This window comes from Tupaia chinensis, unplaced genomic scaffold (genome assembly GCF_000334495.1).
Source record: "Tupaia chinensis unplaced genomic scaffold, TupChi_1.0 Scaffold000152_1, whole genome shotgun sequence".
In the NCBI taxonomy this organism is placed as follows: Eukaryota; Metazoa; Chordata; class Mammalia; order Scandentia; family Tupaiidae; genus Tupaia; species Tupaia belangeri.
The window spans coordinates 454,119-481,570 of NW_006159623.1; the positions used below are offsets into that span (position 1 = coordinate 454,119).

The 27,452-nt window shown below is 41.7% G+C and overlaps 1 protein-coding gene across 4 annotated transcripts in view; it reads left to right on the forward strand.

Annotated features, from left to right (window-relative positions):
* Positions 1–27,452, forward strand: part of GRAMD2B (GRAM domain containing 2B) — a 154,660-nt gene that overhangs the window by 46,550 nt on the left and 80,658 nt on the right. The window contains exon 1 of one of the 4 annotated variants that reach the window (XM_006145521.3): positions 22,473–22,822. The exons of the other annotated variants lie outside the window; for them this stretch is intronic. Coding sequence (XP_006145583.1) covers positions 22,740–22,822 — 83 coding nt within the window. The 5' untranslated portion in view covers positions 22,473–22,739. Of the gene's footprint in view, positions 1–22,472; positions 22,823–27,452 lie in introns of those variants that run through there. 4 annotated transcript variants of the gene reach the window in all.

The window sequence follows — 27,452 nt, forward strand, 5'->3', positions numbered from 1 at the left end:
CAAAAAAAAAAAAAAAAAGATTTGGAAAGGTTACAGCCATTATTTCTTACGTTTTCTTCCCACTTCTCTCTCTCTCTTCTGAGACTCTCCTAGTGCATTTCTAGGTTCAAAAGGTCCCAGAGGCTCTCTTCATTCTTTTTCATGTTTTTTCTTCTAACGGGATGATATCAAGTGACCTGTCATTCAGTTCACAGATCATTTCTTCTACTGGATCAAGTATGCTATGGAAAATCCGTACTGAAATGTTCAGTTCAGTTACTGTGTTCTTCAGTTCTAGGATTTATGTATTATTCTTTTTTTTTTCCTTGGGTTGGATAACTGGAAAATTATTATATTCTTTGGCAGTATGTTTTCTTGATTTTTTTAAATGTTCTTTCATTGCTATGTTCACATTAAAGAAACAGTCAGCTCCTTCAGTCTTTACTTACTGACTTCAGGAGAGAAAACCCTTTACCAATCATGCCAGCTAGGGATCTTGGGGCTCTCTTCTATGGATGCACTTACGCACTCCTCTGGTTCAAACAGGGAGGGCTTCAAACTTCTGAATAGAGATCTGCTTTACCTAGTACTTAGAAAAGCTTACAATCAAATAGAACAATGATAGCTCATAGTATACAGTTTTTAACCACTGTGTCCTGAATAAACCATATTACTCAATACAGTCAAGATATTATTGCTGCTTATTAGGTTCAGACAATTAAATACTGAGGTAACCCCATGACCTCACGTCATACATAGAGACCAGATGTTCTAATACCAGGAGGTGACATCAGCATATATATCATACAAGATAATAGGAGCCATGGGGCCTATGAGAAATTGGGAAGTGCCTAGTTCACCATTAGACCTTCAGATTCTAACAAAACACACTGTTTAGTCATATTTAGCTGAGTGTCACTATTTTGCGACTGCTGAATTAGCCACAGGAAAAAAAAATCAAAAGTTTGGGTGGAAGTCGCAGCTGAATCGGGTTTTAGCCCCATCCTGTTCTGTTATTATGCCTCCCTCCCAGCGCTTTCAATAGCATTGTCTCTTTTCATTCACTCTGTGTGGCTTCTGCAAGCATCTCCACTTGGGCTCCAAACTATCACTTGCTTTCCTATAACCCCACCTCAAGTGGAAAAAGGAAAAGTGGAAAAGTTGTCTCTCCAAGTGTGACAATTCCGTTAGCCTACTCAGGAAGCCTAGCTTCATAAACATCCACAGTAATAACAGTCAAAATAATGAGCCCATAAGTTGGGTAAGCTAAGAGGCATTCATCAGTCAATACCACCTGTAACCACCTGGTTAGCTTTTATCCCAGGTGCAGTTGTAGCAGCCTCTTCAAAGGAAGGAATTTCCTTCTATCTCAGGTAGGAACTATGAGGTTCAAGAACCCAATTCAGGGACTGGGGCAACCCTCATCAATTTCTTCTTTGAGATGTAATCTATTTGATATTAAAGGCCCACAAGGGCATGGTGGTACACAGCCCAATGCATAGTTCCTGGATTGTGGCACCAAGACCAACTCTCTCTCTCTCTCTCCCCCTCTCTCTCTCTCTCTCTCTCTCTGTGTGTGTGTGTGTGTGTGTGTGTGTGTGTCTCTGTTGGAGTCAGCCAATGGTATGGTGCTCAAGGTGGCTGGATCCCACATAGTCGCCTGCAGAGTTTGAATCTCAGACGTGGTGGCTTGAAAAACACACCTGGCGCATGTATATGCATGCTCAAAATCCCAAAAGGATGGAGGAAGAAGGACTGCAATGTGACCATTCCCCTTAGGGGGAGTGTTTTCTTTCTCTCTCTCTCTCTCTTCTCTCTTTCTCCAGTGAGTGCACACAACTTGTAGTGACAATTTCCAGCCCTCAATTCTATAGGCCAGCCCTATAGCCCAGTGAGAGCCAGATCCCACGTGACTAACCACAGTGCAAATCCAACCCTAGCAGCTTGAAAAACACACCAGCACATGTGAACGAGTGCCCAAAGTTCTCCAACAGGGTGGAGACATGGAGGAGAAAGGATTTCTATATGACCATGCCTCATTGGGAAAGAGGGGTTTCTCTCTCTCTCTCTCACAAACACATATATCTTCTGGTAATTAAAAAAGAAAAGAAGAAGAAGAAGAAGAAAAGAAGGGGCTCTAGAAACCAAACAATTTTTATAACTTTGCTAGCACAACCTGAATTGAAATGATTCCCACTTAGTGGGGATTATTATACATTTAGCTGAAGAAATATTATTTGTATTGAATTACAGACCAATATGACAGATATAGTATGATATATAGTCTCCGTGTCGTATTACCTTTATAAAATCCAAATGATATATAGCCTCCGTGTCGTATTACCTTTATAAAATCCAAAAAGATTTCTCAATTATAAAACACATCTGACCACACAGGCTTTGGATGAAAGCCAAAGATCTGTACTAACTTCAAGATTAGTTCCAGAGTTTTCCTTCACTGTTTCCTCAAGGGCTGAGGTAATTATGCAGAATGTGTGAGTAAAAGGGGAAGGTCACACGTAGAAATAGTCACACGTAGAAATTAGAACGCCTCATAATTTAGTGGAGAGTTTAACGAGAGGTGAATAATTTCATAGTCTCTAGAGTTAGGGTAAAATCTCTTCAAAGCCCTGGAGAAGACAGTATTTCTCTCTGGGTAGCCAGTTCCTCATCTATCTGCGTACCACTTGACTAATATTTACCCAGGAAAGAGACTATATAGAGGGAAATGTATTGTTTAGTTTAATGGAAGAAGTGACCCTGAGATACACAGTGCCTTCTCCATAGAAACACACTTTAAAATAATGATTTTATTCTCAAGTTAGTTCAGAAAGGCTTTCTTCTGGGTAGCTAAAACAGTGTAATTTACAATAGAAGATAAATTAATTTTTTTTTGGAGAGATTTTCACTATAGGGCGCGTGCGCTCGCCAAACAGACAGAGAGAGACATTAGAGACAGAAAGCGAGAAATCACCCCCCAAGGGGGATGGTCACGCCGCAATCCCTTCTCCTCCATTCTCCTCTCGGGATCTTGGGCACGCACGCACACGCGCCCGGCGTGAGTTTTAAGCCACCGGGTCCGGGACGCGAACCGCAGTCGACTACGTGGGAGTCCAGCGACATAGCCATTACGCCAACTGCTGGTTCCCAAGATAAATTAATTTTATGAGCAAATCTAGGAATCTACGTTCTTTTCACATTACTCTTTTTTTTTTTTTTAAGTTTATTTCTTCCACGAACATGTTTTGCAAATCCAATAATAACAAAATGCCACTTGGAACACAATGCATTTCTAAGTTGATGTTGCCTGTAAAATGCAGAGTGTTTTTCTAATTAATTCAGGCATCATTTATTACTTAAAAACATTTATTCGGTTGTCCCTGTAGTGTAGTGGTTAAGCACTGGACTCCGGATGCCAGGTAGCTAACAGTGCTTCAAATCTCAGTACAGCAACTTGAAAAACTACACTAGCTGCAAGTGCATGCACGCCCAAGATCCTAACAGGAAGGAGAGGTGGAGGAAAAAGAATGACAGTGTGGCCATACCCCGCTGGTGGGTGGTTTTTCTCACTGGTAATCACATACATGCCCTCTGGGGCATAAACCAAGTGTGTGTGGGGGGGGGGAGGAATACTTACTGAGCACTTGTAATAAGTACTAAGAATAGAGCTCAACAAAAGATAAAACGAGCCAGTCCTTATCAAGTTTAGACTATAAGCGGAGAGACAGCAAAAATAAATACGTAAATAAATTCAATTTGGTTTAAAGTCAAAATAAGTATTCAATAAAGTTCCATTTTTTGTTCTATTTTTACATCAAAATTTTCCTATGTTGAGTTCCATTTTAAAGACAACTATATATCTGCTGAAAAAGAGCTTGACGCACTAAAATATTTACATTTAGAAGTATAAAGTCTTTAAATTTTCATAAAGGTCAAAACTTTCTAAATGCATATTTATTCCTTAAGTTCTGCTAATAAGGCAGAGGCTAAATGGAAGGGTAACAGCAGCATTTCCCCAAACATTAAACAATACTTGAATCTTACGACAACAGAGATAAAACTTGGGGCCAGCAGTTGGCGTAATGGCTATGTCTCCTGGACTCTCATGTAGTTGACCATGGTTCGAGTCCTGGACCCGGTGGCTTAAACTCAGGCCGGGTATGTGTGCGTGTGTGCCCAAGATCCCAAGAAGAGAATGGAGGAGAAAGGATTGCTGCGTGGCCATCCCCCCTGGAGGGGAGATTTCTCATTTTTTGTCTCTCCATCTCTCTCTGTCTTTCTAGCAAGCGCACACGCCCTATAGCAAAAACTTCTCCAAAAAAAAATTTTTTTGGGGGGTGTGTGTGTGTGTGTGTGTTGGAAGAGGAAATCCACATATTTGTCAAAAAAAGATGAAATGCTAAATTCTGATAGCCAGGGCCAACATTTTGAGAAGCCTTTTTTACAAAGTTCTCCATATCCTACTTTTGAAAACAATTGTCTGGAACTGTTGAAATTCTGAAACTACATTCTTTAAGTTGAGAAAAAAACAAAACAAAACAAAAAAAAAACAATAGCTACCTTCCCTAAAGCCAAGAAATTCCAGGATCCTACCATCTCAATATATCCCCAGGAAATGCAGCCTTTAGCCCCTATTGTTATAGCAATACTTGTTGGGGAAAATGTCAAGGAAAGCAAAAGAATTAAAGGCCTTATTTTTCCTGGTGGCAGCTAGTAGGAGGAGTTGAAGATGGCAGTGTGGACAGAAATGGAAAGGTGTGGGTAAAAATACATTCTAGGATTACTTATTTGTTACGGTAGGCCAGTTTGTATCAACTACGTAATGCCAACAGAAAGTCAGCCCTGCTTGGTGTTAATCCCCTGAAAGAAAAACAACAAAAAATAATCATAATAAACGTAATCATGGGCATATGCAAGTTTCTTTATACCTTTAGCTTTCTAAAAGCCCGGAGGAATCGAGGGGGGAAATGCCATGCTGAAAATCAATAGTCAGGATCCTCAAGACTAGCAGAGGAAGGCCTGCTAGAATTGGGTTTCAGATTTGATGGCATCATTAACTGAGAACATTTGGAAAACATGGAAAATGCAGAAAGAAATTGACAGAGAATACCAAATCAATCCAATAGTCTGGAGCTCAGTGTCTAGACGTGTTAAGCGCTGAGCCCAGGACTATGGGGAGAAGAAAAAGAGTGCATTCAAGATGTGTAAGACTCTGTCTCCACATGGATGGGAAAATGAGCTTGTGCACATGTAATCTGAAACCCGGAGAGCAGATTATGCAGCGCAATAACAAACGAATTACTAAGTCATGAGACATGTGCAACATGCCCCTAGAGGGGCTTTCCACTCTTAACTCATTTAATTATCACAGACTCCATTCCTCTCTCCCTCTTTACAGCAGGAAATAAACTCAGAGAGGTTAATTCACTTCACCAAAGTTGCTTAACTCCTAAGTGCTGGATCAGGGATTTAAACTAAGGTTCCAGAAGCCACTTACTCTTGGCCACCCATACACAGCTGAGAAGATTTTTTTTTTTTTTTAGTCTATGCACAGTTTAAGTCTCAGAAACAGCGGCTTAAAATTCATGCTGGGCGTGTGTGCATGTGTGCCCCAAATCCCAAGAGAATGGAGGAGAAGGAATTGCAGCGTGGCCCTTTCCCCTGGGGGGTGATTTCTCGCTTTTTGCCAGTCTTTCTGGAAAGCACACATGCCCTTACAGCAAAAATCTCAGGTGCGTGTGCTCACCAGAGAGACAAAGAAAGAAAGAGAGAAATCAGAAATCAGCCTTTTTTTTTTTATGATGACTTTGAGAAGTGGACAAGATGAGGAAAAGATAGTAAGAGAACCAGGAAACCTCTAAGAACTGGTAGCGGAGTTGTATGTTGTCTGGATGGACACAATCTAACCTTCAGAACCCTGCTTCCTTGTCTCCTAGATAGTGTAATTGGTCAGACTATTTCTAAAATCCCTTTGAATCTTTGAATCACATTGGAATTCACCTATAGTGACATCACCAGAGATAGTACACTGTAGGAAAAAGGCAAGCTTTGAAAAATAACACAACTAAATCATTAGTTGTGTGACACTAGAAGAGTTGTTTGCCTTTTCTGAATCTTAGTTTCTTTGCTGATGCAATGAGACAACCTTCAGTGCTTATTGTGAAGATTAAATAATCTATGCTAGGTAGAGTGCCTGGCACATAGAAAGCACTCAATTTTATTCTCCCCATCCCCTTTCCTTTTTAAAAATTGCATATAACCTTAGGTCTGAAACTCATCTATGCCACTGGTAAACCTACCTAAGTCACTGGACCAGTGGACAGTTGTCCACACATTATTAGAACACCCTTTGGAGGTAGAAAGCATAAGGGGGTACTTGAGGGTATGAATATTTTTTAATCTGGAAGGTTCTAATTTCCCATGCAGCTATTATATTAAAATGGTATGTGTTTCTCTGGGTCCTTTTGATTATACAACTCAACTAACTTATTAAACAGCCACATGATCAACTAGGAACCAAGAGGAAGCAGCCACATGATCAACTGCTACCCATAAATCAAAACTGATATGACCTAGGAAATTTTCAACAGATATTTCATAGGTTATAGGAACCCCTCACCCCCGCCTCAAAATAGTTAAGAGTTAAAAACTTGGGGCTAGAGCTAGCAGATGGTGTAGCAGTTATATCGCTGGACTCCCACATGGCTGACTGCAGTTGAGTCCCGTTACCAGTGGCTTGAAAATCACACCAAGCACATGCACATGTGTGCCCTAGATCCTGCAGCATGGCCATCCCCCTGGGAGTGATTTCTCAATTTCTCTCTCACTATCTCTTTGTTTCTCTCCAGTGAGCCCACACACCTTATGACAAAAAAAACCTTTAAAAAAGAGTTTAAACTTTTATAATGTTACCTACTTCAATAAGTATGTAAATAAAAGTGTGCAGAAAAAGTTCTATCCAGAAACTTTTGTTTTAATTCAAAGTTTTATTATGGCATATTAAGAAAAGATAGGAATAATGAGGCACTTATCCATGGAAGAGAGTAAAGGGGCCAAGACCATAGAGCGGCGGGTAGACTCTATGTACGTGGGGCCAGATTCCACATGGCCAACCACAGTTCGAATCTCAGCCCCAGTGGCTTGAAAAACACATGTGCATTGTGAATACCCAAGATCCTAACGGGGTGCAGAAATGGAGAAAAAAGGATCGCCATGCTTGCCCTCTCTCTCTCTGGTGAGTGAATGCACCCTCTAGCAATAAAAAAAAAAAAAAAAAAAAAAAAAAAAGAGTTAAGAGACAAACATCATGTTGATATCCCAGAATAAAGACCATAATTTCTTATGTGTTAGTGTTTATCTTTTCTTTGTTACTTGACTAACTCAAAACATTTTTTAAATCAGCTTTAGCTAGAGATTTGAAACCTTTTTCCTTTAAAAAAATTGAGGCTTAACTTATCTTAAAACGCTCAAACCTTAAGTGTACACTCAGTAATTTTTACGTATGTACATATCCATGGAACTAACCACCACCCAGATGAATATACAGAGCGTTTCCAGTACCTCTGAAAGTCCCCCATCTCCTTCTCTGTCTGTAAGCCTAGGTAACTACTATCCATACTTTTCACTACAAGGACAGCAAAAATGGAAAATGATAAATTTAAAAAGTAAAAGAATTCTAAACCTAATTTTGTTGTGTTTTCTGGTGTGTGTTAGAGTTTTTTCACTATAGAGGTTACTCATTGGAAGTTTTATAATCATTGGACATACAAAGCTCTAAGGCATTAACTCAGTGAGCAATAAACTGAAAACCACAGCCTGAGGCTAGAGAAGTAGCCTGTAAGTTCTCGCAATAGAATAGTCAGATAATCAACATTTTTTTTTTTCCTAGAGCAAAATAGTTAAACAAGCATCTGGAGAAATAACCCGGATTGTTTACAACTCAGTGTCAACAGAAGTGTGATTCAATGAGGTCTGACAAAAATTCTGCCTGTGTTTAATAAAGTCAAGATAAGTAATAATGAATCAGTCAGCCCCAAACTCGAATGGGTCATGAAGGGGTCAGCTCTGTGCCTAGACTGCTCTGATTGGACAACAATGGAGCATGAACTTGAATTGCTTTTCAAGTAAATGTGATAATTGGACAGTCTTGCATATATTTTTCACTCCACCCTTCTGATAACTTATAAGTTGTTTAATGCAGTTTGAGGATATAGTAACTGACAGCGTAGCCTACAGGGCAATAACACAATCCATCTAAAATTCTAGTTCATGAGATGCCTGTTCTAAGCTAATATGATACTGTAGATTGGTCAACACTGTAGATCGACTCTCAGTCAAATTTTACAAATAGAAACACCTTTTGAGAGTGGAAGGAGACTTTATGACAATTATACCAGAATAGCACGACTAATTCAAGACTGTGCCCAGGAAACCAGGACATAGTCACCCTCGCTTTCACAGGCCTCTATTCCATTAGTTTCTATTGATTAACTCTCTTTTTTTCTTAATTGTGCCAGAGTGTGCACGTACCAGAGAGAGAGAGAAAGTGAGAAAGCACCCCCATGGAGAATGGTCACAGTGCAATCCCTTCTCTTCCATTTCTCCCCCCTTTCAGGATTTTGGGTGTGCACACATGTGCCTGGAATGTTTTTCAAACTGCCAGGTCTGGGACTTTAACCACACTTGGCCATGTAGGATCCAGCCACCTTAACCACCATGCCACTGGCTGGGCTCATATTGATTAACTCTTAATTCCAAAGACTCTTTTACTAGGTAAGCTAAAGCTTTTGTGGTGACAAAAGACATTTGAGGGAGAGAGAGAGAAAACACACGCACACACACACACACAAGGAGACATGAGAGATTAAGGCTGAGACCGAACAAGTTAAACATGTCGATGCCTCGGATCTAAGCAACAACCTTAATTTAAGACATGAAAAAGTCAACTTGAATAGGGTCAAGGACTCAAAAGGGAACAAAGGTTACATTTTGCATGTCTTTAATAGGTCCCTCCTGCATGTGACCTAGTATTATACACGCTCTTGGTTGCCCTTAAATACGGAGGGCTGATGAGCTAAGGAAGCCTCACCTTGCTAACTACTGTTCTGGTCAGTGATAATTTGATGATGATAACTAATAGTTCATATGAACTGAGTACCTACTATGCACCTGACATATATGCTAAGTCCTTATTTACATTGGTGCGTTAAATTCCCTAATGAAGGGCCATCAGATGGCATGGTGGTTAAGGCACTGGACTCCCACATGGCCGACCACAGTTCAAATCCCATACCTGGTAGCTTGCTTTCTCATTTTCCTTCTCACTGGTCAAATTAATAAATAATACTAATAAAATAAATTAAAGTGATTCTTTAAAATCCATAAATAAATGAATAAGTTCCCTAGTGATTCCATGAAGTAGATGCTATTGCTTTTCCCATTTTTTTTTTCCCCACAGACCAGGAAATTAGGGCATGGAGAAGGTAAGTCACTTGTTTCAGGCAGTAAAATGCATGTTAGGATTCTCAGATCAGTCAGGCCCTTAATTATTCCCTTATTCTACTTTCCATTCAGGGTTCTCATTGCCAGGACAGCTCACTCACACCAAGAAGAGTTGTTTACTGAAGGGATACCAGGACCAATACAGGGAATAACAGTAAGGATACTGTGGAAAACAATACCATGGATATAGAGGGCAGGAAAACAAATACGAAGAGCCACCCAAAGAGCACAGCTGGGAAACCAGGAAGGAGACCATTCCTCCAGCCCGCACCTTCTGCTTCTTTGCAATGTCAACTACAGATGTAAACAGGATTTGCTCAAAATCTAGGCGTCTGGGATTCCGTAAGCCCAAACATTCCCAATGCCTGAATCTCCCTGTGTGATGTGTCTTTATCAGAGAGCGTGTATGTGTTAATATGGAGTGAATCTTTCATACTGTATTTTTGACTACTATTAAAAATAAAAACTAAATTACAATTTTAATTAGTCAGTGATCATAATGTCCAGGAAAACATTGTCTTCATCTGGTATACGTTTTTTAAGTAGACTTTTTTTACTTTTTAAGTATACTTTTTCACCATAGGGTACATGCACTCACCAAAGAGACAGAGACAGTGAGAAGAAAAGTGAGAAATCTCCCCCAGGGGTGATGGCCATGGGCCATGCAGAACTCCCTTCTCCTCCATTCTCTTCTTGGGATTCGGGGCCTCTGTGCATACTAGCCTGGCATGAGTTTCAAGCAGCTGCATTTAGGATTCAAACCACGATTGGCCACGTGGGAGTCCAGTGCCTTAACCTCCACGCCACCTGTTGGCCCCTATCTGGTATACTTTTAAAAGTAGACATTAATGCACAGCATAAGACCATAGAGGAAGGAGGCAAAAGCACTTAATCTTCTCCAGTGAAAAGATTTCAATATTTACTCTCTTCATGAAAATTAATTTTTTGCAGTTAGTTTATAAATATTTCTATGTGAAAGTCTTTCTCCCTCATTCCTATAGTTCTTCTGTGTAAAGGCGACTGCATTCCTGTGAGCTCAGAGGTCCTTTCCTTATGGCCAGCACTTCTGCTGCTTCCATGTTATATTCCATTAATAGATTCGCATTCCAGCACAAAGCACAGAGCTTGGAGCAAAGCCTACTTCTCCTGGCTTCTAGCCTACGGCCGTTTCTAAAAGTTGTGCGGATGTGAGTGGAGAAGGAGGGGGAGTTGGGAAGGTGGTTTGTGTGTGACTCCAAACAGAAAAACACAAATGGCCATCTGCCTTCATCCAGTATTGCACTGCAAACAGAAATACCTGAAATTAAGTGATTTATAAAAAAAAATAAATAACAAATAGAGGTTTGACTCACAGTTCTGGGGGCTGGACAGTCCAAAGATATAGGATTGGCATCAGGCTGGCCTATGTCACAACCTAGCTGACAGAAGCAGAGATGATGGCAGGCGCATACAGAAAGAGCGACCTGAGGGCAGCCATCTTCCTTTTATAATAACCTACTCTCACGAGACCTAACCCCTCCTCGCGAGAGTTGTAACTCAGTCTCTCACAAGACAGCGTTAGTCCATTCAGGAAGCCAATGTCTTCATGTTTCAATCACTACCCACTAGGCATCACCACCTACCAACACCCCTACACTGGGGACCGAATTCCAAAACATGAACCTTTGGAAGACAAACCATTATCCAAACATAACACCACCTCTTCTGTCTTCTCATCATTTGACAGCACGATGTTACCTGGCACCAAATGTCTGGTTGTGGCATGAGAACACAGTAGTTTTTGATAAGGGTTCTGTGTATGTATGTTTTATAAATATCTGTTTACTGACATGTCTCTCCTGCTGGACTGCAAACTCACAGCAACTACGGTACTTACTTATTTTTATACCTTCATCACCTAGAATATTGCCTGGCACAGAAAAGCTATCTAAAATTTTTGTTGGAAGGAAGAAAGAAAGAAAGGGATGGACAGATGAACTGCACAGTTGGCCTGAAATGAAGGGTCTGTTTATAAGATTCAACCAAAAAGTAAATCTGTAGTTACTTGAGAGAAATAGAAAAACTTGATTTATTTATTTTTTAACTTTATCTGCCTGAATAGTTTTCTCCATTCCCAGCTCCCTTTTTCTTTGCCAACTTACTTGTTGGAAACAATTTTTAAAGATGGGGACCAGCAGATGGTGTAATGGTTACATCCCTGGACTCCCACGCAGTCAACTGTGGTTGAGACCTGGACCTTGCAGCTTAGAACATGCTGGGCACATGTGTGTGCATGCTCCAAATCCTGAGAGGAGGATGGAGGAGAAGGGATTGTGATGTAGCCATCCCCACCAGGGGTGATTTTTCACTTTCTGTCTGTCTCTCCAGTGAGCACACACACCATATAGCAAAAATCTTTAAAAAAAAAAAAGAATACTGATTCATAAAAAAAAGATTAAAAGAAAACAAAATGCTCATAGGAATTGTCAAAAAGAAGTACATAGCAAGTATTAAGTCAGAATAAGCAATAAAAAGTATGTAATACAAGAGATTAGAAAATATAATATGCAGAATAATTAAATATTAACTGTTTAAAAACAATGTATCAATTGCAATGAATAGACTATATTGTCAAAACATTTCACAGGGAGAAAAACAGAACATGCCAAAACATGGTAGGAGGAAAGAGAATAGCCAGGCCTCTTATTGATGGTATAATCAGTTCCAAAAACAAGAAAAGGAAGTGTACAAATGTTTTTCTAAGAAGATATGAGAGACTCCATAACTCTACGGTGTTGCCCGTGGATTATAAACACCGATTGTTGGACTTAGGACCATTTGAGGGTCAAAGGCTCTTTCTGATCTGTTTCGGGAACTTGCTTCATCCAGCAGACAAATGATAGTAGCGTGAGCTACTTATCTTTTAATGACTTATCTTTTCACTTGAAAGAGAATAAACTTCTGTTACATTTCTTTATAATTAAATTGGTTTCTTTTTCCTAGAAGGTGAAAAAGACAAAGGGGACAAACCATTATCCAAAGGTAAAATAGTGAAAGGTGAAAAACAAAACTAAACTAAACTAAAAACAGTACTATTCAATATTAGAACATCTCAGGTCAGTGAAAGTTCTGAAACTGTGTGGTTGAAAATCAGTGATTAGAGGGACCAGCAGATGGCTGTGTAGTCAACTAAGGTTCAAGTCCTGGACCCGGTGGTTTAAACTCACACCAGGCACATGTGCATGCATGCCCAAGATCCCAGAAGGAGAATGGAGGAGAAGGGATTGCTGTGTGGCCATCCCCCAGGGGGATGATTTCTCATTTTCTGTCTCTTTGTCTCTGTCTTTCTGGCCAGTGCATGTGCCCTATAGCAAAAACCTCTACTTAAGAAAGAAAGAAAGAAAGAAAGAAAGAAAGAAAGAAAGAAAGAAAGAAAGAAAGAAAGAAAGAAAGAAAGAAAGAGAGAGAGAGAGAGAGAGAGAGAGAGAGAGAGAGAGAGAAAGAAAGAAAGAGAGAAAGAAAGAAAATCAGTGATTAGAAATAACCACGTAATAATGTAATAATACATTCACTCAATATATATTTACTGAGCATCCAACATGAACCAGACCTCTGTAGATACAGAGGTGGATGCACCAGACAAGGTCCTTGTTTTTGAGAAGATTCCTTTTGTGGGAGGGAACAGACAATAAACAGAAAAGATATGTCTCTGAGACCCTCTCTCACTAATAACCTTCTCCTCTTTCTCTTTGCTCCAGGCACAGTAGAGAACAGTGACCCTTTCATTAATCCTAGAATATGCCAACCTCCCTGCCTTGAGGACTTTACCTAGAGTCTTCCTTCTGGCTGTCAAGTTTTGTACCCGGACCTTCACATAGCTGCCTCCTCCTCATTCAAGGCTCAGCTAAGATAATGCCTCTTAAAGAGGCTTCCTGGCTCATCCCATGTAAAGCAGGCCTCCCTCTCTCTTTACCCTGTTCTGTTTTTTGCTATAGGGTGTGTATGCTGGCTGGAGAGACAGAGAGAGACACATAAAAAGCAAGAAGTCACCCCCCAGGGGGATGGCCACACCACAATCCTTTCTTTTCTATTCTCCTCCTGGGATCTTGGGCATGCATCCATATGCACCTGGTGTGAGTTTAAAGCCACCAGGTCTAGGACTCAAACTGTGGTTGACTACACGGGAGTCCAGCAACATAACCATTACACCATCTGCTGGTCCCTCTCGTATCTATTGAAACTATTATTTATGTATTTACTTCTAAATTGTGGATCTCTCTCGGAATGTAAAGGACACAAGAGCACTGATTTTGCCTATTTTGTTCACTTCTACATCATATCTTGCATTTATAACAGGGCTAGTAGAAATGTTCATTTACTCACATGCCCAATGCCTCAGTGTCTACCATCACAATGTCTACCCTACCGTCTGCCATGAATTAAAGGCCTCCAATGAATTAAACCTCTCTGTATTCACATGCTGTGTAGTTCTCTCACTTTGATTCTGGGCTGGCCCTGGGCTTACCTTTGACCAGTAGAATATAGCATAGGTGAAGCTTTAAGAATTCCAGTGCTATCCCTAGGAAGCCTTGGTATTATGGGACATGAGGTCTGGAGGAAGCCACCCAACAAATAAAAAATCCAACTATACTAAGAAGTCGAAGTTAGCCCCATGGAATGCCACCTCAGAGACTGAAGTGCTCAGCTAGCCCTCTGCTCTTCCCACCATTCCAGAGCTGGAAATGAAAAAGTCAGCTTGACCGTCCAGCTCAGCTGAGTCTTCAAATCCTCTATCCCTGGGTTCTATCTGGCTGTTACTGCATGAGAGACCACAGCCTGTCTGACTGTAGCCGCAGGAGAGCCCAGTCAACCCCACAGAACTGTGAGAGGTAACAATAGTATTTTAAGCCACAGGTTTTGAGGTAGTTAGCTATAAAATGTAGCTACCAAAGTCAGCTCTAGAGTCCAACCTTTCTTTCCCCACAAAGGTCGTACTCACGGCTGAAGACCCTTGGGCTTTTGCCACAGCACACTTTCTGAAAAGGCACACGTCTTTGCCATTAACGAAATGTGCCTTGAACTATTCACTCTCTTACAAACCTACAAGTACCCCACCGGAAGTCTGGAAAACGGAGTCTTCATCCTCATGGAGCCACTCTAATTTTGACCAAGTCACCAAACTCCCCAAAGCTCAGGCTCTTCTCTGACAAACGAAGGTGGAGATTTGATTTTTTAAGTTTTGTTTGGCGTGTGGCAGGCAATACTTTCTTCTTTTGCCAAATAGAAATTTAGGACAGAATACAAAGGTATAGTGTGGATACAAGTGGAAGTGTTCTCCCTGACACAGGAGACTACACTGAAGCAGTGGGAACAAGCAGGCACTGGAGTCAGAAGACCTAAGTTCAAGTACCAGGTCCTCCCCTCATTAGTCCAAAGAACCCTGGATTCTCTCAGGGACTAGTTGAGAACCACTGCCCTGAGTGACCTCAGAAGCTTTCTCACTTACAGGCCTTACAGAAAATTGACATGCATTGGGACCAGCAGTTAGCGTAATGGCTATGTCACTGGGCTCCCATGTAGTCGGCCATGGTTCGACTCCCGGACCTGGTGGCTTAAAACTCACTCCGGGCACGTGTACGTGCATGCCCAAGATCCCAAGAGTAGAATGGAGGAGAAGGGATTGCGCGTGGCCATCCCCCTTGGGAGGTGATTTCTCGCTTTCTGGCTCTCTATCTGTCTGTCTGGCAAGCGCATGCACCCCATGGCAAAAACCTCTCAAAAAAAAAGGAAAATTGCATTTTTATATTTGGGGGTAGAGTTTAACTTATTGTATATGTGGCATTATTTATTTTATTTTTTTACTTCTTTTTTTTTTTTTTTTTGAGAGATTTTCACTTTAGGGCACATGCGCTTGCCAGACAGACAGAGAGAGACATAGAGACAGAAAGCGAGAAATCACCCCCCAGGGGGGATGGTCACGCCGCAATCCCTTCTCCTTCATTCTCCTCTCGGGATCTTGGGCACGCACGCACACGCGCCCGGCGTGAGATTTAAGCCACCGGGTCCGGGACACGAACCGCGGTCGACTACGTGGGAGTCCAGCGACATAGCCATTACGCTAACTGCTGGTTCCCTATTTATTTTATTTTTTTGTAGTTGCCGCTATAGGGCATGTTGTAAAAGAAAGAGACAGAGAGAAAAAGAAGGAAAAGTGAGAAATCACTTTCCAGAGAGGATGACCACACTACAGTCCCTCCTCCTTCGGTCCCCTCTGGGGATTTTCGGCACACGGACACATGTACCTGGCACGATTTTTTGTTTTGTTTTGTTTTTGATATAGGGCATGTACACTCACTGGAAAGAGAGAGACAGAGAAGGAAATTCCTTCCTCTCAGGACTTTGGGCACACACACACACATGCCCAGCATCATTTTCAAGCCACCAGGTCCAGGATTGGAACTGCAGAGTCAGCCATGTGGATTCCAGCGCCTTAATTTCCACCCCACCTGCTGGCCCTCTATTTTAATGTTTAAGAAAAATATTAAATTGCAAGAGTTTTCCTTGCTTCTATTTTCTCATGATATAAAATGTATGCTAGAGTTTTCCAACTGCCCTCTGGATGCTAGACCCTTAAGCCCTCACCACCTTCCCTGTTCCTCTCAATAGGAGTATGATGTTTAGTTCTTGCTTTATCTCTAGGGAGAGAACAGAGTATTTCAAAAGTTTCAACCTGCAGTATCATTTGGATTAGGAAACTGGTTCAATACCACTCTGTTGATTTCATAGCAGGATATTCCATAGCCTACTATAGATTCCATTCCAATGTTCATGACTGTATCCATTAGGAAACTTCATATTTGACCCAAGTCATTCAGGAAAGGTACCCCCTAGGTAATGCTTCTCAACTGCCATTCTCATAACTATTTAAGAAAGTCTTAGCATTAAGTTCTTCAATGTCACCATAAGGCTCTCTTTTGAATTCTCTGTTTCTTTCCATGTTCAATGACCTTATTCAAAGACAGGCATGATCTGATAAGTGTTCTCAGAACTTTGACTTATGAAATATCATGCATAACTCAGTCATTAAGAGTTATTCCTTGTTGCTTCTTGATAAGGTCATCAGCATCTTCTAAAGCATGTCATCAGACAGTATGCATAAAATTACAAGCATGTGGAGATACTTTATGAATACTGCATTGGCCAATAAGCACACACCCTGACACGTGTTCTGTATTAGGGAACCCTTTGGCCATACATTACAATCAAATCTTCACTCACATCTCCAAACTCAGACTTTGCACTCTGCCCCTCAGACTATGGATAGATGCATAGGGTATCTGATCAAGGTTAAAAAGACAGCAAGTTTGACCACTATTCTAAGCTGTTTGTAAAGAAGCTCTCACCTTCTCAAAGGCAATGGGTTAGGATGCTACTTAAATAACTGGAAAAAGTATCAGCTAAAACTCCTCTTTAATATTAGAAATAATAATTTAGATTCCCAGAGGCTCAGTAGAAAAAAAAAGAATAACATGTCTCATATTAAAACAAAATCAAAGAGCCCCTAAAATATATTTTAGGCATAATCTTATGTCTCTATTTTGTTACAACAATGAAATCCCCCCTGTCATTTGGCTGCTACTGCCTTTTAAATATTGTATTCCGTTGTATTGTACCAATAAAATAAAATATTGTATTCCATTATATTGCACTGATATAGCCCCAAGAATAAACAAATAGGCAGCTGTTTGACAATGTCTCTTTATATTAATTTTTAATTTTTAAAATTTATTTTTATCTTTTTTGAAACTTTATACATTCAGTCACTATATATCACTTAGCTTGTAAAATGAATTTACCCAACATGAATACACTTCACACCAGTATATTTATAAACAGATAATACATTTCTGTGTCCCATAAATGTCTTGCCTCTCTATTTTTCTCCTTAATGTCTTTCCTCACACTCTCCCATTTCTCCCACCCTCTTCCCACACTGTCTCCATTATCCATAACCATTTTCCATGCCTCTATACCCTCTAATCCTTCCGTTTCCACCACACATTGTGGACAGTCAATATATATTAAGTGGAGACATATAATGTCTCTTTTTCATAGCCTGGCTTGCTTAACTCAGCAGTAAGTCTTCCATATTTGTCCACTTTCTATCAAATGCCAGGGTCTTTGTGTGTGTGTGTGTGGCTAAGTAGTATTCCATAGAGTATATATGCCACACTTGTTCAAGCCATTCATCTGTTCATGGACATTTGGGTTGGTTCCATGTCCTAGCAATTGTGAATAATGCTACAATAAACATAGATGTGCAAGCACTTTTTCAACTGAGTGTTCTTCTATCCTTTGGGTAAATACCCAGGAGTGGAATTGCTGGATCAATGGTAGTTGGATTTGTAGATCTTTGAGAAACCTCCGTATTGTTCTCCACAGTGGCTGGGCCATTTACATTCCCACCAACAGTGTAGAAGAGCTCCCCCTTTCACCCCAGCTCTGACAGCACTTTCATTTTTTTGTTTTTAAATCTTTACCAATCTGACTGGGGTTAGGTGGTATCTCATTGTGGTTTCGATCTGCATCTCGCTTATGATGAGGGATGTTGAGCATTTTTTCATATGCTTTTTGGCTTATCTTCTTTAGAGAGTTGTTTATTCAGCTCCTTTTTCATCTTTTAATTGGGTTGATCATTTTATGGGGGAGGGCAGAACCTGCTTGAGTTCCCTGTGTATTCAGGTTTTCAGTCCCCCATATGAGGCATGGTTTACAAAAACATTGTACCATTCTGAGGTCTTCGATTCACACTAATTACTGTGTCTTTTACTGTGCAGAAACTGCTTAATCTGATGTAATCTCACTTGTCTATTTTCGGGATTATTGCCTGTGCTTTGAGGATCTTATTTAAGAAGATTTTGCCTACCCCAGTGTCTCCCAGAGTTTCCCCAGTGTTTTCCAGCAGTAGTTTTATAGTTTGAGGTTTTAGATTTAGATCTTTGATCCACTTTGAGTTGATTTTTGTTCATGGTGAGAGATAGGGCCCCAGGTTCATCTTTCTGCAGGTGGGTACCTAGTTTTTCCAGCACCATTTGCCGAAGAGGTTTTCCTTTTACCATTGAATTGACTGGTACTCTTTGCCAAAAATCAGTTGGTTGTATGTTTTGGGGGTTATTTCTGGGGTCTATATTCTGTTCCTTTGGTCCATATGTCTGTTTTTGTGCCCGTACTATTCTGTTTTTATTATGACAGCTTTGTAATTTATTTGGGGGTCATTGAATGAGATGCCTACTACTCCACTCTTCTTGCACAAGATGGCTTTGGCAATACGGACCTTTTATTATTCCAGACAAATTCCATTATTGTCTTTTCTAAATCTGTGGAGAATGTCTAGTAATTTGATTGCAATTGCATTACATATGTAGATTAATTTGGGTAAATTTGCCATTTTGATTATGACAAAGTCTTTTCAATGTAAGCAAATATCACGGGAAAATAATGACATCTACTGGTGCTTACTATCTGCCATTTTCTCACACCCACCCCTTTGTCCCTCAATGCCCCCTGCTCTTTCCAACTTAGAACCACCCCAACGGAAGTCCTCATTTTATTCACTGAAGTAGCGGTCCCCAACCTTTATGGAAAAGGGATTGGTTTTGTGGAACATAATTTTTCCAGGGACCAAGCAGGTCAGGGGTGGGAGGGGTAGTTTTGGTATGATTCCAGTGCATTACATTTATTGTGCACTTTATTTCTATTATTATTTTTAATCGTAATATATAATGAAATAATTACATAACTCACCATAGTGCAGAATCAGTGGGAGCCCTGAGCTTGTTTTCCTACAAATAAATAGTCCATCTGGGGACCCTTTAAAAAAGCCTCTGCTGGTCCTGTAAGGAGGCAGAGCTCAGGTAGTAATGGGAGGGATGGGGAGTGGCTGTAATTACAGGTGAAGCTTCATTCACTTGCTTGCCTCCTGCTATGTGGCTCAGTTCCTCACAGGCCATGGACTAGGGTTTGGGGACCTCTGCACTAAAGAACCCATTTCCAAGTGTCTGAATATTTTTAGGTTGAGCCATAAGCCCTTTTGAAGGCTGCTCTGAACACTGGCCCTTACTCAGGCATCAGGAGGTCTGACCACAGTTTATCAAAAGGTGATCATCTAGAACCATGTGACTCGCAAGCCTACCTCTGGGTGTACATTCAAAGAGTTGGAAACAGATATTTGAATGTATTTGTACACCGTGTTCATAGCAGCATTATTCTCAAAAGACAAAAGATGGAAAACAACTCAAGTGCCCATCAGCAGATGAATAAATAGAAAGAATGTGGTATATACACACAATGGAATATTATTCAACAAAAACAGAAATGAAGTTTTCATATATGGTAGAATATGGATGAACCTTGGGAACCAGCAGTTAGCGTAATGGCTATGTCGCTGGACTCCCACGTAGTCGACCGTGGTTCGCGTCCCGGACCCGGTGGCTTAAAACTCACGCCGGGTGCGTGTGCGTGCGTGCCCGAGATCCCAAGAGGAGAATGGAGGAGAAGGGATTGCGGCGTGACCATCCCCCCTGGGGGGTGATTTCTTGCTTTCTGTCTCTCTGTCTCTCTCTGTCTGTCTGGCGAGCGCACGCGCCCTATAGTGAAAAAAAAAAAACTCTCAAAAAAAAAAAGAATATGGATGAACCTTGAAAATATTATGCTGAATGAAAGAAGCCAGACACAGGAAAAAATAAAATTGATTCCACTTATATGAGGTACCTCTAATAGGTACCTCAACTCATAGAGACAGAAAGTAGAAGAGAGGTTACCAGGGGCTGTGATGGAGGGTTGGATAGGGGGCAGTTCATGTTTAATGGAAGTTATCATTTAATAGAAGTTTATACTGAGGATGATGAAAAGGTGTGACTAGACAGTGGTGATGTTTACTGAACACAGTGAGTGTATTTAATGCCACCGAGTTGTTCCACTTGCCAGTGGTTAAATGATTGGTATTATGCTATGTATCTTTTACTACAATGAGAAAGAACTTCTTAGAGGGAAAAGAGTGAGTTTGGTCTGAGGCCTGTGGTGGGGACTTAGAGGGGACCTGGGATTTGACAAGAGAGTCACTACCCAGCGTTTGGGAGGTGACAACCTCATATACAATAGGATCCAAGTCTATCCCCATCCTGGGAAGGGTAGGGAACTAGAAAAGGGACCAGGGGGCAAAGGTATCAGAAAGTGCCCCCGGAAATAGACAGATGTGTACCATGGAGACAGCCTCCAAGCTTCTGGGTCACCCAGAGCCTTGTCTACCCCACCCGGCCCAACTCCTGAATCAAAGGGGGGATGTCAGCGGTCAGAAAGGAAAAAAGAAGAGAGAGCCCCAACGAGGCCAACTTTTATGGAATTTATGTAAACTTTATTCTTTTATTTATTTTTCAAATGTCATAAAAAACAATTTTAGACCAAGAAGGCCAAAAAAAAAAAAAAAAAAGATGTTTATGTTCTCTCAGCCTAATGGTGTAAGTGTAAACTGAGAGGGAATAAGAAAACTCTGGAAAGGGCGTACATCTCCAAAATGTTGGAGATTATTTAAAGGTGAGGCATTCTACAATCACACTTACATGACGTCATATACATGCACATATACATGCTGTAGCTGCATATTCTTTGTAATATCCTCACATCTAAAATTATTTTCAAAAGAAAAATGAAGAACTTGCAGCCCAAAGCATGGAGTTATTTTTCCCAGGACACCACACTCTGCTGTTGTCACATGTGACTAAGGTAGCATTAGGCTGCCCACCTAAGGTTTTACATGGGGGTCCTTCAAAAAGTTCGTACACAGCGGAATTAAAGTCCAAGCTTATTTTAGTGCAGAAAAATAAACTGAAATTGTGGATGGCAGGTACTGTGGTGGCTAGAGCACTGGACTCCCACATAGCTTACTATGGTTCAAGTCCTGGACCTGACAGCTTGCTTTCTCTCTTTCTCTCTGTCTCTCTTCGGTCAAACCTTAAAATGTTAATAATAACAAATGGAAGGGACCAGCAGTTGGCATGATGGCTATGTCACTGGACTCCCATATAGTCGACCGCGGTTCAAGTCCTGGACCTGGTGACTTAAACTCCAGCCAGGCGGGTGTGCATGGGTGCCCAAGATCCTGAGAGGAGAGTGGAGGAGAAGGGATTGTGGTGTGATCATTCCCCCTGGGGGGTAATTTCTCACTTTCTGTCTCTCTGTCTCTCTCTGTCTTTCTGGTGAGCACACTTGCCCTATAGTAAAAGCCTCTCCAATAATAATAATAATAAATGGAATTAAATAAATAATTATTTTAAAATAGATAAATAAATAGAAATGATCTATCCCTGTATTGGTTATTGTTATTCTCAGCTACTTAATAGCATACTAGAAAACCACCAACACAAACATTATGTTTAGAACAAGGCCTGAAACATGGTAGCTCTCAAAAATTAGCTAAATAACGAATGGAGGCTTCTTAAGGCAAAACTTGAGACAGAACCAGCAAGTCACAACTTCACCAAAAGGTAGCATGGAGACCGTTCACTGTTCTGGTTGGGTGAACAGTCAATGAGGGGCTAAAGAGATGTTGATAGTTTCTCTTCCCTGCCTCCTAGCACACTTAGAAATGCAACTACTTAGTATCTTCATTATTCCCACCTAAAAACTGGAGCAGGCCTGCTGTCGAAGCACGCAGAGGCAGTCCTCAACGGAGCAACGTCCTGTCTGAGTAATTCAGGCGGGGGCACCGCCAGCCTGCACAGTGACCCCGTGTGTGCGGGCCGCACGCGCATCCACTTCCTGTGTCCACAGTCGGCCGCCGCGTTTCAAAATCCCCCTGTACAGTCCGGGGTGGAAAAAACAGCCCCACTTGGCGGGAGGCTGAGCGTGTAGTGCCTGGGTAAGCAAATGTTTCACCTGCTTGGCCAATTAGCTTCCTCCTCCAGACCGACTAGTTCAACAGGTTTCCTTTTTCGCTTCCTCTGCCTCCTGGGTTGGGGAAAGAGGCTGTCACTTCGCTTCGACCCTCCCCTTCCCTCCCCTTGGGCTCTTCCACTCGGGGTCGGACCAATCGCGCCGGCTCGAACGTGTCCAGGTTGGCGGCCCCAAGGACTGGCGCGGCCCGGATGCGCCCGGCGGCCGAGGGCGCAGGGGAGGGCGCAGCGCGGCTCGCTCGGCCGGAGTCGGAGAGCCAGGAGCCGGGAGGCGCCAGGGGACGCTGGGGGCGCGCCGAGGGCTGAAGGTGCCCTCCAGACGCGGCCCTGATGACCGAACTACAGCAAGATGTGGAAGACACAAAGCCTGCGAAAGTGCTCGGGAAGAGAGAGAGCAAAGTTGGCGCAGCCCAGTAAGTGTTCTCGCTGGGACCATCCGAGGTGTTGGGACGCGCAGTGCCCGAACTCTGCGGGGGACGACTTTTCAATGAAACCGTTTTCGGGAACTTTGGGCAGTCTTCTGGCTGGATCGTTTTCCCTGGCTCTCCTGATGTCTGTCTGTCTGTCTGTCTCTCTCTGCTTCCAACATCTCAGGAATGCATTGTAATTTGTCCTGGTGGAGATGTAAATTATTTGACCCGACAGTGTGATTGGTGTGGGTTGGTTTGTTTTGTTTTGTTTTAATTCACAAGGAAGGTCTGGGAAAACTACCCAGATTCCTGAGCCCTGTCAAGAAAGGATGCTAACGTGTACTTCTGTTGTCCCACTTGTGAATGACGTCCGGGTAGGCTCAATTGCCTCTGTAATTCGATGTCATCTGGATAGTCCCTTCAAGTGCTGTGCATTTTGCTGTTTGATTCAGAGCTTGCGGGTGTCTTTCCCTCCAGTCTCTTCACTGTTGCCCCTCCCTCTTGAGGGGAAACTGCCTGCCTTTAGTTACTTTCCTTAAATAAACTTACTACACTCTTGTTTTGGAGAGAGAGTGTGGGGGTGAGATATAACAAAACCCTACAAATACTGGGTTGTGACCATCTTTCTGAAATATTTATGTACATAGTGGGAGGGTTGGCACAGTGACTTATAAACTCTTCTGTTTAAAAAAAAACCTGAAAACTCAAAATATTTTGATCACCAGGATTAACTTCGTGCAATGAAATTTATCTTCCCCTGTATTATTGTGGTTTTTTTCTCATCTAGAAGTATGACGATCTAATGAGAAATTTTTGCTATAGGGCATGTGCACTCTCCAGAAAGATAGAGACAGAGAGACAGAAAGTGAGAAATCCTCCCCCCCAGAAGGATGGCCACACCGCAATCCCTTCTCCTCCATTCTCTTCTCAGGATCCTGGGCACACACGCGCGCGCACACACACGTGCACACGCGCCCAGTGTGAGTTTAAGCCACTGGGTCCAGGACGTGAACCGCGGTCGACTACATGGGAGTCCAGCGACATAACCATTATGCCAACTGCTGGTCCCTAATGATTGTTATTACCAACTACTCCTTTTTAAAAAAGAAATGAATCTTGCAGTATTTGTTTATTTGCTATATATCACCATAACATTAAGTAATACTAAGATAATATTTTAACAAAGTATCTAAAGATTGACACCAATTTTTAGTTGGTGTCGAGTTGCTGGGATACCTAAAATGATTTATTGATACTACTATGAAAAGATGATAAATTCTTTTAAGAGTGGAGATTCAGTCTTCATTATACATTATTTCAGTATTTAGCCTTTTTTTAAAAAAATCACAGCCTTGTTCTACATAAGGACTTGTGTGTATAAAAGCAGGTTTCAGCCGTGTATCAGTTGAAGTTTGGGATAAAGTTTTGGAAGATGAGCTTTATTAGCTGTTGTGATTTGCTATTTCACAGGTCTGAGTCGTTTTGTCTTCCAGTGGCCCTGCTTAGCTTGGCTACCCTTTGCCCTTCCAGCACTGTCAACTTACGCTGGTATTCTTTCCTACAGATAAAAGACTGAGGGAAAAAATTGCTATAAGTAAACAAGTGTTTTTGTTTTCTCACCCAAAATAAAATTCTAACCTTATAATAAAAAATTCAAATACAAGAAAAAGACGAACGATCAAATAATGTTTATTTCTTTTGCCCCTGATCAGTCCTTCCTATACTTTATTTCTCTGCAGAGACAATGTGGATAGTCTTTGCTCTAGTTTATGCTGTTAGATGTGGCAGGAGTGTTGAGTGGCAGAAGCAAGATTAGACCTAGGATTTTCAGCTTCTTGCTCAGGACTCACTCAGTTCTACTTACACAAAGCAAAATGATTCAAGTCTACTGAACAGTTACCAAGTTTTGGAATCTTAATGTTCCCAATTGTCTAGATACTGAGTGAAAAAGAGGGTTTTGTTTTGTTTGGATTAAAAAGTCTACTGTAGCATTTAGACAAATTCTCTTAACTCGAAATTCTAGATGTTGGAAAAATAATTTAGCAGGAAATAAGCCTAACCACATTGAAGCTCAAGGCCCCAACACAGCCTACATCTACAAGGACCAAGTTCATAAATACTGTTAGGTTCAGCAAATACTGGAATACCTGCTTGTGCCACTGGGTGGGCAATTCAAGGATGCACAAGTATTTATACAAACATGTATTACTGTATTTCAAAAACACATCAGATAGGTGTATATGCATGCCCCAAATTCTGACAGGCTGGAGAAATGGAAAAGAAAGGATTGTGGCATGACCAGTCACTGGGAGGTGCTTTCCTCCTCTCGCTCTCTCTCTGTCTCTCTCTGGTGACTGCGCTCTGACAAGTAGGAAAAAACAGAATCGATACAATAGGGAAAATATAGGTGGCACCAACCTGCCATGTATCTCAAAGTAACTATTAATAATAGGGGAAGTATCACCACAAGGAATGGCAAGTGGTTTAGATTCACATGTGCATTAATTATCCTGAATAAAACGCTACACATCATATTCTTTTTGTTGTTGTTGCTTTAAATTTTGCTTAAAGCAAACACAGCACATGCACTCACTGGAGAGAGAGAGAGAAAGTGAGAAATCATCTTCTGAAGGGCAGTGGCCTCTCCATTCCCTTCCATGCATGCACACACACCTGTCATGTTTTTCAAGTGGCCAGATTGGTACTTGAACTTCAAAGTCAGTCATGTGGGATATATCTGTCTTAACCCACACCACTGGCTGGCCTACACATTAAAGTCTTATACTGTAAAATCATAGTGTACTAGCAGGACCAGCAGTTGGCGTAATGGCTGTGTTGCTGGACTCTCATGTAGTCACCCGCGGGTCGAGTCCTGGACTCAGTGGTTTAAACCTCACACCGGGCGCATGTGCGTGCGTGCCCAAGATCCCGAGAAGAGAATGGAGGAGAAGGGATTGCAGCATGGCCATCCCCCCTGGGGGGGTGATTTCTCGCTTTCTGTCTCTGTTTCTCTCTGTCTTTCTGACAATCATACATGCCCTAGAGCAAAACCTTCTCAAAAAAAAAAAAAAAAACATAGTGTACTCTCACAATTATGTACAATTACTGTATGTTAATTTAAAAAATTTTAATTCAAGCCCAGGTCTTATAACCCTTATGACTACACTGTAATTTATCCTTATGCCTCTGCTCCAGAATCTGTGATGGTCCTGCATGACCCACTCCAAAAACAGGCTCCTCTGTCGAGACTAAGAGCTTTAATGATCCAGACACACAGACCATTTCTGAATACCAGGCAGATGCACATTATTTATAGCTGGACAGTCCTACGAGCAGCCCTAGACTTGAGGCGGTATGTGCAGCCTCCCACGTTCATTACGGCGTTCTTCACACTAGCCAAGATATGGAGTCGACCTCAGTGCCCATCAGAAGATGTATGAATGAAGAAAACATGACATACATGCAGCCTATAGAAAGGGGGACGTCCTTTTATTTGCACCTTGGCTGAACCTGGAAGACCTTGCTAAGTGAAATAAGCCAGGACAGAAAGACAGTTATGTCATGGTGTTATTTTTATGTAGAATCTAAAAAAAAAAAATAAATGTACTCATTGAAGTAAAAAGCAGAGTGATGGTTGCCAGAGGTTAGAAGGGAGGGGAGGAAGGAAATGGGAAGTTGTTGACCAAAGGGTACAAAGTTCCTCCTAAACTAGTTTTATGAATAGTTTTATAGAGTAAGTTTTATGATTAGTTGCACAGCAAGGTGACTACAGTCAAAAATATATATATCTTTTTTTTTTTTTTTGGAGAGGTTTTTGCTGTAGGGTGCGTGCGCTTGCCAGAAAGACAGACAGAGAGACAGAAAGCGAGAAATCACCCCCCAGGGAGGATGGCCACGCCACAATCCCTTCTCCTCCATTCTCCTTTTGGGATCTTGGGTACTCAGGCACATGCGCCCGGTGTGAGTTTAAGCCACCAGGTCTGGGACTCGAACCACGGTCGACTACATGGGAGTCCAGTGACATAGCCATTACGCTAACTGCTGGTCCCAGTCAATAATATATATATCTTAATTGCTAGAGGATGTGTGTGTTTGGCAGAGAAGAAGGGAAAAAGCACCCCCCAATGGAGCATGGTCCCACTACAATCCCTTCTCCTTTTCTCCATCCTGTCAGTTTGTGGCACACACGTACCTGTGCCCAGTGGCCAGACCTGGGGTTTAAAACAAAGTCAGCTATGTGAGAGTGTTTCTTTAACAAATAGGCTACCAGGCCCACCTGGTCAATAACAATTTTTGTGTCTTTCCAATGTCTAACCGTAAAAAATGATAGGTAAGTGAGGTGATGGGCATGTTAGTCAAAGGAAAGGCTGGATGTGACAATCTAAACCTCTCCCTTAAAATAAATAAAAAATAGGGACCAGCAGTTGGTATAATGGCTATGTCGCTGGACTCCCATGTATTTGGCTGTGGTTCGAGTCCTGGACCCAGTGGCTTAAACTCACACCGGGCGCGTGTGCGTGCGTGCCCAAGATCCCGAGAGGAGAATGGAGGAGAAGGGATTGCAGCGTGGCCATCCCCCCTGGGGCGTGATTTCTCGCTTTCTATCTCTCTGTCTCTCTCTTTCCGGCGAGCG